This window comes from Coccinella septempunctata, chromosome 6, assembly GCF_907165205.1.
Source record: "Coccinella septempunctata chromosome 6, icCocSept1.1, whole genome shotgun sequence".
Lineage (NCBI taxonomy): Eukaryota > Metazoa > Arthropoda > Insecta > Coleoptera > Coccinellidae > Coccinella > Coccinella septempunctata.
The window spans coordinates 33485182-33500124 of NC_058194.1; the positions used below are offsets into that span (position 1 = coordinate 33485182).

The window sequence follows — 14943 nt, forward strand, 5'->3', positions numbered from 1 at the left end:
AATAAGACAAAATTTTTCAACTCCAAGTGAAGACAGTGATTAAAATACCTCACCTCTAATCTGACTTATATGAAAATTAATATAAATTTCAGCCTGTGGGCATATCTTCGTAGTTTACCGCTTACACCCTATCGAAAGACCATCCCTTAAAGTCGGTACCGAGTACGAGTCAATCCATTATTTAATCGCCTCATTAATGCTTCGCACCTCATCATACTGAAATAATTATGGACATTTGCCGCACTTCTTTGTGCTGCAAATATAGTACCATTACGAAATGACCCTTGGATTAGGCATTTTTGTGACTTTCTGCCCTTATAAGCGTATCAGTCCAGCATACTTCAACACTCAGAGAGCAGACCTCAACCAAGACGGACATCTGAAGCTGTGATTCTTGGAAAACCGAAGTTTTCGTAAAAATCTACATCTTCAAGTTCTAACATCTACCTAGAGAATAAAAGGTATGGTATAAATTTCTTGAATTGTTGATATTTTGTATATTCTTCAATCTAAATAATTTTATATCTTTGTTAATAATGATTTTTTTGTTTCTCAGGATGTATTTCTTCAACTTCGTACTATTCACCTTGATGGTCGTCGGTTTCACATGTGGCAGACCGATGAACTCTGGGCTTGAAAATGGGAAAAACCTGAAACTCGAAGAGAAATTGGACCAACTTCCATCTTCTCAAGTGAATGAAGCCCCGGTTAAACTACAGCAAGTGAGCCATAAAAATGACATGTTCAGGTAAATACGACTTTCAGAATTTCCACTCCTCAAGTTGATGACCAAGCATAACTCAAATGTTTCGTTTTCTTTCACAGTGTTCTGCTAGATGGACCACAAGGAAACCCGACGAACAAAGATGTTCGATTGAAGCGAAGCTTCTATCCCTACACCGCAGGGTATCAGATGCAGTGGCCACAGGTCGAAGGTACGAATTCGTGGAGGGCCAATTTATACCCTTACATCGTCTCCGTTAACGGTTTGGAGAACGGCTCCAGCAAATACTCGTATCTGGGCAACGACCAGCAGACCAAAACCAAGAACAAGACTCCGGATGCTGCGCTGAGCAGGGAGAACCTCACCAAGATCAACGCTGCCATGCCAGATCGTTCAGGGAAGGAAGAAACTGCCGAAAAACCAACTTGGGACGTGAAAGACAAGAAGAACGGAGATGAAAAACCCATCTGGATGACGGAGGCTTATCGTAAAAACGCCCAAAAATCGTCTAGGTTCTCCAGGGCATCGAACGATGAAACGGATACCGAAGTAGCGCCTCCACCTCCATCTTTTCGTAGAGAGGGCCAGATGTCGGACAAGATGATCTTCCTCACGCACCAATATTTCGACAGGAATGAGATACCGGTTTTTCCCTTTCACTCTCCGAGGTCTGAGAAGCCTGGGAGATGCACTTGGGCTATTTTGGCGTGCTGTTCCACGTCTTCCGAGGAGGTTAACCACAGTTGTTTCAGGAGGTTGGACTGCGAGGAGCATTTCTGGCATTTGGAGCTGTGCAGGTCGGATTTTGTGCAGATGGCCATGGAAGTTGCCTCCATTTATTTCAAGAAGAAAAGCGTGAAGTGATTTATTATGTTGTTATATTATTTGTTGAATTTTGTTTGATGAAAATACATTTATTTTATTGAATTTGGACTTTTTCTTTTCTCTTTTCGAATGGTTTTCAAGTGTTCGATAGATACTTATAGTAGCTGAAATTATTTTGAAATAAATCAATCATGAAGTTCTCACTAGAAGTGAAAAATATTCTAACCTGGGACAAAAAAAAATACAATGTTTTCATGAAAATATGTCGATAGCCTAGATTGAATTTCAATCTTTCCAACAATACAAAACTCTTGATTGTATTTTTTCTCTGTTGGAAAAGAACAAAAAAAAATATACAGGGTAAGTCTTTGACTCGTACAAATATTTCAACAGTAGTTTCTTGGGGTCAAAAGAAACACTTTTTTCTATACTATTTTTTACGATTCGGACCTGATACTAGAAAAACAAAATTACCTTCAGAATAACTAGCTAAATCTGTGGCACTACACATCTGTGGATCTTTTAAACAGAGTTGTATTCAGCTAAATTTCAGAGATACTTTTTAATTTTTGCACATCAAATTACTTGAAAACAGCGCATTATACGAGACAATATGAAGAAAACTTTTATTTTAAAAAACGTTCAAATATTCATAAGATAGCATTGAACTTAGTTTTTAGTTTCAAAAGTTGGGTTCTTTGGATTTTTGGTATTTTTATGGTACGTAATGGGCCTAATGAGAAAACTGGAAGACGTAGGTGATATCTTGTGTTCTAACAAGATTCACCAAATGAATGAAAAACTGTATCCTAAAATTCATTTCATTCGATAAAACCGTTTGTGAGATAACATTTTTTTTCAACAGCCTCTATCTTTTGAACCGAGTCGATTTGGTAAAATTGGTATGGGAAAAAAGTGTTTATTTCGATCTCAAGAATCCACCGTTAAATATTCGTACAAGTCAAAGACTCACCCTGTATATACTCCATGTATTGGTGATACAGATTAGGTCGGTCTATTTTTGATGAACAGCAAGTAAAAGATCCTTCAATTCTATTGTCTATCACAGGCTACTATTTTTTTTTCTCCATTCAGGCAATTCTCGAATTTTATCTCGAGAAAATGCCTCGTCTTTTGATACTGTCCAATTTGAAAGACAATTTTCGATTTCTGCGAAAGAAAGGACTATAAGTAGGTGTGGAAAATACAGAGAGTGTGGCCGAAATGTTTCACTTGATTGTTTCAAAAACGATTTCCAAAGATTCACATGGGTTAAATTGAATGCCTCTAATTCTTTGCCTTCGAGTGTTTTAAACTGTCCAGAGAATAGCTTGTCTTAAACGCCGAAATCAAAATTCTTGATACGTCAAAAAATTCCCAATTTTCAAAGGTTGCTAGAAGGCAGATTTTTGATGAAAAAATTTAGAAACCAGAGATCCACAAGCCTCATTCGAAACTCCTCAAAGTTTGGGGATTCTATCAATTCCTAACACTTTTCAAACAACCAATGGTAGAGTAAAAAAACGAAAGATCATTATAATATACATTACATAATGGGATAACTACCGGCACCATACTGTAATGATAGGGCTTATTTAATGCAAGCCTGAAAGAGTACCTGGAAAGTTTAGATAATGTTCCCATTGATGCTCCTATTGTAAGTATAATAGAAAGTGGCTCCACATAATCATTGTTTCCATAGAACTCCCTTGTTGGTTTAAACACAAAATGAGATCCAAAAGTGATGATTTGAATTCGATTCATACCGAAATCTCTACATCATATTATATAATGAATCGAAAATTTGGTGCATTCTCCCTATAAACGTCAGCATATATCCGCCTACTAGGTAAATTTGAGTTCGAAAATAATATCAGTTTATACGAGTCACGCTGAGTACTTGTTGATTAATTATTTTTTTCGGAAAAACAGTAACTTCCAGCCAAAAATGATAAGAAACCTCATTTGTCCAAAATGAATCAAGCTATCAAAAATAAATTTTTCAATGGTATAAATTGAATGAGAAAAAACTTCTTACGAAAAAAATTCTAGGCGTGGCTTTTCCTACCCTTACCTTCTATTCATTTCGATTCATTATCTGATGTATGCAATTAGGAACAGATTTCAGTATAAATCAAGTTGAAATTATCACCTGGGATCTTATAATGGAGAGTCCTTCAGAAACGATTATGAGGAGCCACTTCAAACTATTATAATCACAATAGCAGCATCAATGGATACATTACTTAAACCTTTCAGGTCTGTAGTAATTGAGCCCTACTATCATTTCACTATGCCGCTGATGGTTATCCCATTATGTAATGTATATCATAATGATCCTTATTGAAGATTTTTATTATAAACGGGGGAATTCGAAATTTCACCACAGTAAAAGGCGAAGACACTAGGTGGTAGGTTCAGTTTGAGAAGGTGATGTTTTGAAGCAGAGATTTTTGGAAAACCGAGTTTTTGGAAAAATCCACTCCTTCAAATTTTCACGTGAGTTATAAATTTTTTTATTGGTGTATTTCGAATTAGGTTTATTTATTGTTATGTTATATTTTGTTTCACACAGCACATTATACTGAATAATCCTTAATTTTCAGAATGTACATAATCAGAGCATTTGTCGTCACGATGTGCTTCGTTGGTTATACAACTGGCAGAGCGATAAACCCTTTGGATGCTGGTTTAGAAGGGAATCAATATTCGAAGCATGGAGAGTTAGAGGCCACTGGACAATTTTTTTCCCAAGCACAAGAAGAAACAGGAAGCTTAACAAGAACGGAATTCAATGAAAACCTGATGAGGTGAGTGAAATTTTTTGACGAATTTTTAATTGACCCCATCTTTTTGGGAATTTTTCGAAGGTCACCTTTTGAGTGGATTTTCTTCCAGAAAAATAATCGTAGATTCAAATGTTAGACCTATTCTGAAAGAGCAACTCTTCTAGTAAGAAAATCTGAGAACTACAGCGATCTCGAAGCAACTGTTCGGTTTTGACGAATTTTTAACTGACCCTTTCTTTTTCGGATTTTTACGAAGGTAAAATTTTGACACGCGTATCATCGTATATAGATCAATCTGAAACATATTCTGAAAGGGCAACTCTTCTGGTTATAAGATTCAAAATGAGGCAGACTTCTGATACTTCCTTCGAGATTTTTTATTGGTTGTTATTATTCGAATAAACCAAACGTTTTAACTGAAAGACTGAGATCGATTACCTTTTGCTTCAATAAGAGTTGATTTTCTCAGCTTTCCTGGCATAAATAGCTTTGTTTAAGTGATATTGATGAATGTTTTCCGTACTCTGGAAATAAGAACACAGAAAAGTGTAAATTCTGGCAGCACACATAATTTCAGTCCATTTAAAAAAATTTCTTATACTCTTATCAATTACTTATAGAGAAATCTGATTTTAGTGATCCAGAGAGGTTAGATAATCAGTCCACAGCTCAGAATTAACAAAAATGCTGCTTTTTACTGTGTTAGATATGCTTTTTGCTTCAATGAGAAGAAACATACAACTGAATAGCATCGAATCGAATAGCACTTTATGTTGGCAATGCTCCCATTGATTAATCATGTACTCTGTACTCTAAATAACAGAAGAAGTTGTCCATTCGACTATCTGATGATGAAAAATAGGAAACAATTCAGATCATGTATTCATACTGCAACAATTTCCATTTCAGATCCCTAAAAAGCATACTTTTGGACGCTGGACTTCAGAGCAAAGTCCAAGATTCATCACCCCCTAACAAGGATCGATCCAAGCGAAGTTTCTACCCTTACATTCCAAGCTACCAGATGCAGTGGCCCCAGCTACAGGTGACCAACCCTTGGTCGACCAACGTCTACCCAATCCAAAGTCCCCACTTGATCTCGATCAGCGGTTTCGACGGCAGCGTTTCCAACTACAACCTCAAATATTCCTATTTCGAAAATACTGAACCCCAGCCCATAAACACGGAGAGGAAACGTTCTCTGACATCCGTACCGCTGGAGTTATCCGTGAAATCGATGTATACAGCAGCGCCAAGGAAAGCGCGTTTCCAGGATCGTCACGAGAAAAAAATCCACTCCGACAAACCCGTCTGGGATGTTTCGGACTATCGTCCGACCTACGCCAAACCATCCAGGTTCTCCAGAGCCTGGAAGAGGGAACTTCACCGTGGGGCACCACCTTCACCCTCTACTTTTATGCAGAACAACGACGAAGCACATCGCGCTGTCTATCTCACCAACACCATGCTGGAAGACAATGAGATACCAAGTTTTCAATTCGACAAGGCCACGTCCAGCATACCAAGCAGATGCACTTGGGCCATCTTATCTTGCTGCTCGACGTCCACGGAGGATGTGAACCATAAGTGTTTCCAGGAGATGGGTTGTGAAGGTCCTTTTTGGGGCGTGCAAGTCTGCAGCGCTGAATATATGAGGGTTGCCATGGAAGCAGCCTCCGATTTTTATAAGATCAAGTTCGATAATTGATGAAAAGTTTTGAATAAATGTTTACAATTCACAGTCTTGTCATTGAACCATCATATTACCCACAATGTTGTCTTCAATAGGCTGCAAGGACATTTAAATGTCACCAATTCGTTTCTACAATCAGTCCAACTCTTCCTGAATCAAAATGAACTGGAAAACGATGAAATTTCCAAAGAAAACTCGATGACAATGCAGTGTAGAAGTCATAAATACAACGTGTGAAAAATTCTTTGTTTGTTTGGACTCCAAACGTATCTGATTAACGATTGTATGATTTGTCTTTCGAAAGCTTCGTTTATTATTGATTTTTCCCTTGAAATCAATTAGGGAACATCTTTCCTACCTTCCCTTTTTCCGATTATAGTTCTTCGAGTAGAAAATTATCTCAACCAATCTGAGATAAGTCAACGAAGGCATGAAACGACCAAAGTTTCTTAATTTTCCTGGTCCAATTTGATTCAAGGCAGATTTATAAAGTTCTGTATTTCACTTCAGTTTAATTTGTCACATTACCAATCTTTGATTCTTCACTGAATGAACGGAGAGTGTCAACGAATTGCAGATCAAACAGTGTACTGTGTTGCTCTGTTTATCATTTTCTATCAGTGTGAAAAAAGTCAGACTGGAAATTCGGAAAAATATGAAGCTCCGCTCTGGAATCCCAAGTACCGATGTAGTGGAAAACTCCTGATGAAAATGAATTGAAAACGCCCCATTCCCTTCGGAAATGAGATTTTTAATTTGGTCCCTTCATTATCTCCTCGGACAATAAACGAAATTAAGGTTTTCGGATTCCTCTCGAACACTCGTCGAAATTACAATTAGGGCAACTCGGAATTGGAAAATTAACTAGATATTCCCATGCCTCGCTTCTGTTCTTCTTCTTCTTTGAGGATGTTGTCGGGTTATATCATGCCAAATTGGACGGTGACCAGAGATCTGATGATCGCCTATTCTTTGCTATCACATTCGGTTTTTCCTTGATTAACAACTTTTTATCACATCTTTTTGGGAATTTTTCGAAGGTCACCTTTAGAGTGGATTATCTCCCAGAAAAATCATCACAGATCGGAAAGTGATACACATTCCGAAGAAGCAACTCTTCTAGTATAAAATCTGAGAACCACAGAGATCTCGAAGCAACCGTTCGGTTTTGACGAATTTTTCAACTGACTAGTTCACCCTACAATTATGATCTCATTGTATCGGGTTTGAGGAAATTTTTTGTGGCAATAATTCCGCTTAATCTTGGTTGAAACAACCAAATCCTGTATCCATTTTATTCGAATTCCTATCCTTTGTTTCTGACATTATCCGAAAACAATGAGTTTACCAACCTCAAAGATCGGAACCGATCTTAAACAGGTTCAAAGGGACAAAAGAGATTGTTGGTTAGTTTTTTTCCACAGACCTCAAACCTATTGTTAACCTGACAAAATGACCTGACGTTCGACAGTTTTTGACGTATAGAAAATCATTGGCATTGAGTTTTCCTTCGGGGAGGAACGACAAAGCCCTTCTGGCTGTTGAACCGAACAACAGAAGCTCCAATTAGACAAATGGCTTTCGAAAACGTAGCTACGACAGTTGAATTGTTTTAATTGTATAGATTTTATCTCGATTACTGCGGGGAATTGATTAAATTGAAATGACGTCATTCGTTGCTACAGTATGCTTTTCAAAAAATATATTTTTGTGGTTACAGAGCCTTCTCAACTTATTATCAACCAGTTTTGCCTCAAAAAGTCATAGGTATTACTTGAATTCATAAGAGCTTCTTCAGTTTGATTCTAAGAATGTTTTTTGCATCCCAAAACTTCACTTACCACTGTCAGATCTGTGGCTACTTCCTCGTTTATCTCCTCTTCCCATTATACGGTCAGAAAATCTGTAAAAAATGTTTTATCGTTAAAATTCGATTAGTTCTACACTGGCTATCACAATTTTCATTTAAGCACCTGTAAAAATTGAACAGAACGTTAAATCTCAAGATTTTGTCCCATTTGAAATGAAAGACTGGATCAACTTCTGGTACAACCGAAAGTATCTGCATGAAAAACCCTGTATATGAGTTTACCAAATAGGGAAGAATTTTAAAAGTCCTCATATATCAATGCCGACAGAACTATGAAAGATATACATACATTTTCAATGAAGCCGTTTGTGACAAAATCATAATTCACGAATTCATTAAAAAAAATTCGAATCCAATTTTTCTCGACGGCAGATAAACGCTGCAAAATTAGTTTACGCGGGACTCGATGTCGCTTTGTATATTCCAAACTCGTAAAATATAGCCCCTTGCGACTTTTTATCTCGGAGGATTTAACGCTCCTGCGGAACTGACAGAATTGCTGAACTCCCTGACAGCTCCAACTCAGGAAAAAACACAATAAAGTGAATTTATCGTTGAACAACGAAGCGGCCTTTATTTTCACTCTATATTCCTAGGGATTTTCGGTTTGGTCCACTAATTCTTTTTTAAATCAATCCTCATCGATTCAGATATGAGAATTAAATGTTCAGTATATTGATACTTGATGAAAACAAGGTTTTTATGGAACTTGTTGCAGGTAATACGAGGATGTATTGATATATAGTTTAGTTAGCATAGAACAGTTTCATGCATAAAAAAAATATTGCGTTACCATAGAAACGAACAATAACTCATTAGAAATGTCAGTGTGAAGTTTGAGGTCAAATAAGTAAACCAGAGTTACGCAATGAATAAAAAGAATGAAGATGTCCACCGAAATGTGAAAATCGAAAAATTGGAGTATCGAGCCATCATCAAGTACCTGTATTGAAAAGGGTTAAGAGGTAATCAGATTTACGAAGATATGCTTAATACCCTTGGTGATCAATGTCCTTCGTATGCGACCGTGAAAAATTGAACTGCAAGCTTCAAAAGAGGTCAATTTTCCATTGAAAGTGATGACCGATCGGGAAGGCCAGTTTCTGTGTCAGTCTCCGAAAATATCGATGCAGTTCATGACATGATTTTATCAGACCGTCGAATTGGGCTAAAACGGATATCTGAAGCACTGAATATTCCATACGTACGCGTTCATCATATAGTTCACGTCAATTTGGACATGAGAAAAATTGCTGCAAAATGGATCCCCAAATGTTTGAATGTTAACCAAAAGCGTGCAAGGGTAGAAGCTATGCGTTCGATCTGTGCTCGATTTGAAAACGATGTAGACTTCTTAAACCGAATTGTTACTATGAATGATATTTGGGTACATTTCTACGATCCAGAAACAAAGCAACAATCGATGGAATGGCTACACTCTGGTTCTCCAAGACCTAAGAATTTTCGTGTCCAAAAATCTGCTGGAAAAGTTCTTGCTTCAGTTTTTTGGAATTGCCATGGAGTAATCATGATTGATTTTTTGGATAAGGGTAGAACAATAACCGGAGATTGCTATTTGGCATTACTGACCACTCTACGGGAAGAAATTGAAGAGAAAAGATGAGGAAAGCTATCCAAAGGTGTTTTGTTTTTGCAGGACAACGCCCCTGCACACAAATCTCATGTTGCCATACAAAAAATTTGTGATTCAAGGTTTGAATTATTAGAACACCCCCCTTATTCACCAGATTTAGCTCCATCCGACTATCATCTCTTTCCTCAACTGAAAAAAAGTTTAAAAGGTCGAAAATTTTCTTCTAACGAGAAGGTAATAAAAGCTGTGGAGGTCTGGTTTGCAGACCTAATGGTCTAAAGACGTTGCATGTTTGCTGTAATAAATTTATCCAATTAAGAGGAGAATATGTTGAGTAAAGACATATTTTGTTCGATTCTATAGTAGGCCAAGAATTTTTCAATATAACCTCGTAATTATCAAATATGAGACATAAAGTGAATGCTTTCCACATTCGGTACATTACAATGGCCATTGATACAAAGATGTCATCGTGTCTATCCTGATAATGTCGACCCTTGTCCTACCACCAATTCAGCAATTTGCCAGCAGACCTAACAGGCATTAGAATTGATCTGTTGTTAGTGTTGTTACATAGCTTATTTGAGTAGGTGGCGTTACAACGGGCTTGTAAATCGATGAGTATCATTTCCATATACTATTACTCGGACCTTACTGATTATAGACTAATACGTAAATTGAATCCTGAATCAGGACCTCACAGCACAAAGTCCTTGGTGATGTTTCGCAAGAGACTCATAGTGATGATTAGATCGTTTTTTCTCTTTTATATTCAGTCGGTTTTTATGGTTAAAAATGCGTTTATTTCAGAATGAAAGATCAATTGAAGAGTTGTCCATGGGTGGATACAACTTTATCCCACCTCTCAGCCAATTTTCTTCGAACAAATGCCTCGTCTTCCGAGGCGATCCAAATTGGGAGCCAATTCTCGATATCTGCGAGAGAAGTTAACCGATAAATTCACACCCTGTCCATATCCTGGAGGAGCAGACGACGAAACAAGGCCCGAGTCCGTAACGAATTAATTTTCTCTGTTTGTAATTCATCTTCGGTATCCCGGAACCCGAGAAATATGGTTCCCGGAGGAGGCAGCGCGTTCTTGAAAAATGGCGTAATTGGAGAGGGAATATATCAAAGTTTCACAGACTGGCCTGGGCGTCTGGAGGACCCTCTTCCCTTCCGGAGAGGCAACCTGTTGAGGGACATCTCGGGGAAAAAATCCGGGCACGCACTGCTTTTGAATTTCTCATGGAAATTCCGGATTTCTACCGGACTGGGATCTCGGGGAAGGGATTTAGCGAGATGGGGGAGATGCTGGTTGATTTTTTTTCCATGGAAGACACTCGAGCAAAGACTGAATGTCTAGAGTGATTCACACTGCCCAAAAATTGATTGGGATCAAAGACTCCCATCAGTTTATTCCAGGAATACAGAGACTCAGAGATTGTCCTGTTCATATCTCGAAAACGAATGAAACTTTCGAACAAAACGCACAAAAAATGTATACTCCACTCACTTTTATTTTAACAGTCGGTTGGCCATGGAAATTTGACACATTTCACTCTGTATAGTACGAAAATGTGGGGTTATGAAGCTTGTCAAAACATTTTTGGGTTTTAAATCAACGCTATGTTGCCCGTTCTACGTATTTTATCACAATGTCGAATCTCTTCGGAAAATATGTGACGAACCTGATTGAAGTTTATACAAACTGATTGAAGGCATACCAAATCCAGTTATTTGCATGGAAAATACAAGAGATCAGTATAATATCATAATATGCACTAGCTTGAGGAGAGTTAATGTTCGTTATCTTCTTTTGCTAAAGTTTGAATACTTTACATCAGTTGTAGATTTCAAAAATATTAACCCGAAGATGAAATGCATATGATGCAGTGGTTGGTAATGGGTATCTCCTGAAGGAATTAACAGATAATTACAAGAATATTAAATTCTTCAACAAAAATCATCTTGCATCAAAATAAGCAGAAGGACTTAAAGGAAGTTTCAAGTCAAGATGAACTTCACCTTTGAACAAAAATTCCACACGAATAATCAATAAACAAGACAATTGGAGCCTATTTATCTTAATACATTGATATAATAATAATTATTGGGTATTTATTGGTACCTTAAGACATTTACAATGTATAGGACAAGTCAAATGAAAAATAGAAAAATCAATTTTCGGGAATTTATTCTACGATGACATTCATCGAAAATCCTGTAGTAAACTTTTCGCAATAATTCACTCAAACATAAAATTCTCAAATGCCACCACTTTTTGGGTCTCCCAATAGAAGGAAATTCTTTGCCATCCTCTTCCTTCACAATCTTTCTGATTGTGGAAATATTCTGCTGAAATATAGGTCGTTAAGATTCAGATGAAACATTATATAAAACTCTTACATTGAATATGTTCGCTACCGTCTGACGTATTGTGGATTTTAGAATATCAGGGTATAACTATTCGAATGAGCGGACCTGAATTTTAAATAGTACTTCCTGAAACCCTGTCTCTTTTTTCAATCACTTTCAGCATTTTCGTAATAAAAATTGATATTAGTTGTGGCAACGGCGGTATGACATTAACGATATTTCATGAGTGACAACCTTACTCCGTTCTAGTTACAGAAACTTGAGAAAATTATTTCATGGCCAACCGACTGCTAAAATAAATCTGAATGAAGTATAGAAGATAATTGAATATAACGCAACCTGATCAATTCCAATATACCATCGCTTCAAAACTACTCCTCGACATTGAACAACTCATCAATACTCCAATTGAAATCGTTAAGTAACAGCAGCCAAGAGGATAATGAATACATCAAACAGAGAATGCACAATAGATGACGAACCCACTGAGGCTGTTAATAGCGCTGAACACAGAGACTGAAACCTAACAGGAATCCCAACAGAATATAGGTTGGACAAAGTCACATTTGTTCCGAATATAAAGAAACTTAATGCTTTGTGATTCACCAGTTATATCCTTCAATTAATCACAAAGGTATGAAATAATTTAACCTAGGTATAGGTAGATGGCCTGTTTGATCCTCCGGATGCCTCTGGTTTGAGTTTGTAGACTTATTTTGCCCAGGAATTTGATGTCATATTGAAGACTGGTTGAGCTCCTTCCAAGATTTAAATATTCGATTGGTGTGTCAAAATCTTTGAAGCAACGTGATCATAGGCTAAACTATCAATGAATATCGGACATTTCTCTTGATCCACACCTAAACATTTCGTTTATCTCCGCGTACCAACAGATTTCTTGGAAAGCAGACAATTAGCTGGAAATCTCAATCAAGAAACGATCGATAAAAAAGTTGCCAACAGCAAAAGCCGTCAAATTGGTTCCGTAACAAATTTATCACACCAAAGCTGGATTTTCGTTGAAATAAATTAAGCATCCTCACATTGAAGGAAAACGAGGACTTCGTGAAGCTTCATTTCTTCGTGATCGAACGTTTCGTGGTGGATAAGTGTTCGATCATCAGAGATTCCCACCTCCTAGCTTCATATCGATGAGTTGTAATTGAAAATATCCAATTTACTCCCTTTGATCTACCATCTGAACCATGAACATGATAAAAAATTGGAAATTTTATAGTAGGTACCTTCTTATCTCTCTCATCAAGCTAATTACAATTTGTCATTATTCCAAATATGTGGCTGCAGTTTTCGATCAATCGTTCACAATTTCTATTTGGCTTCGAGACATTTCCAAAAGATGTTATTGTCGAATCATCTGAAGGAATACTCAAGCAGTGACAATAAAACCTTAGACTGAAGCGTTCTCTCAGTGAAGTGCTGAGAAATGTTTGGTGCATCAAATATTCGAGCAGCTGTAATTTGATTTCCTTGGTGGAGCTTTTCTAGCTCATCAAGATTTCATAGCCTTCCTCTTTGTTCAAACGGCCGATGAGAACCGTAGTCTCAGATGAAAGGGATTCGCTAATATAGGATGAACTGATTTTTTCTAAAACGTATACACTGCAGTTCACCTAGCTAAAAATACATATAATAACCCGTGAGATGCCTGTTTTATACCTTATATAGGCATATAATAAGATTTCTTGTTTTTATTACTCCATATCTGTCCCACAAAAGATACAGTCTCATTTATATCCCACGTGAAAGAATGGCACAAACTACCCTTTCCGAGCACACATAAAATGATGATGTTTATGTCACATCCCTTGTTTTCACGTTCCCAGTAAAATTGCTATACTCTTCACCTTATTTTCAGACGTGTGAATATGATAGTGGATGGCCTGGAATGTATTCACATAACATGAAATTTTATTCGCTGTGAAAATCATAGTTTTGGCATTTGACGATCGTAACATCTGATTTGGTGAGTTATCTTTACAGAATTGGTGTAGAAAATCATCCTAGACTAATTTTTTTGCAAAGTATAAGGTATGTGATTCATAGATCAATTCAACTTCAATAAATTATAACAGGTAATGATTTTAACTTTTCTTTGGACTACTTCATTTGGACTTCAATCTTCTTACCACCTGTAGAATATCATTTAAGCATTCATGGCTGAGATTGTGTCTCCAGAACCTATAGGAAAATAGTTGAAAGGCGATAATTTTAATGTTGTATGCAGTTTTAATTGAAAAAATTCATACGAAGCTTTCTGAATGATCAAATAACCCAAAATATACAACGAAAAATTTTATTCGAAGATTTGGACAATATTTTCTCAGCAGAAATTGATACTGATGGGAAAAATTAATTTTCCTCTTCAATCTGAAATAGAGTTTATTGGTCCAACAAGAATTTCCCCAATTTTTTTCAATTTCTTAACAGTTCGCATGTGTTTTTTTTTTCATTGTTTCAATGGAGATGTCCATTTGATGTAAAAACCGAATAAAACAATGTATAATTCTCTGGAGATATATTCTTTTTCCCCAATTGAACACAAAGTGATCATTCACACTCGGAGGACCACGAAAAACTCGATAACGTGAAAACTTACCAGTTTTCCCCCCTGAAAAAGTTATGTAAGCACAGGAGCACGTCAACAAACCGTGTACTTTTGAATTTTTTATAAATCCTGACCGTCAACCTAAATATTCCCGAAAGGACTAAAGAGTTGTCTGGAGGAACCCGAAAATAAGGAGGATATCACCAATCAGCGAACACTGTTGCGCAGATTCATTCGGTTTGAAATATGAGAGGCAGCGCCATCTTTTGGGGGGCGAATGAGGTTGGTATCGAGGGTTGAACGTGGAAAAGAAGGAAACATTTTTCAGATGTTCGATTATTGATTGTTGGGTTTTTCAGAAAGGGAACTACACAATTCCATTCAGACTATTTCATATCGAGAAAAATCCATACTAGTTGATAATCAATAATCGGATTGTTAGAATTCCTGCAAAATGGTCTTTTACTGTGAGGATTATTTCAGTATCACGGCTCTAGATGGAG

At 37.0% G+C, this 14943-nt stretch overlaps 1 protein-coding gene across 2 annotated transcripts in view; it reads right to left on the bottom strand.

Moving 5' to 3' along the window:
* The window catches only part of LOC123315477, a 52503-nt gene extending 37888 nt beyond the window's left edge, over window positions 1-14615 (bottom strand). The window contains exons 1-2 of one of the 2 annotated variants that reach the window (XM_044901177.1): window positions 8191-8411; window positions 7873-7934 (exon numbers count right to left, since the gene is read on the bottom strand). In XM_044901177.1, the coding sequence (XP_044757112.1) occupies window positions 7873-7934; window positions 8191-8222 (94 nt within the window). In that variant the 5' untranslated portion in view covers window positions 8223-8411. Of the gene's footprint in view, window positions 1-7872; window positions 7935-8190; window positions 8412-14491 lie in introns of those variants that run through there. The other variant, XM_044901178.1, reaches the window with a different exon arrangement.
* Window positions 14616-14943: the final 328 nt, after the last annotated feature.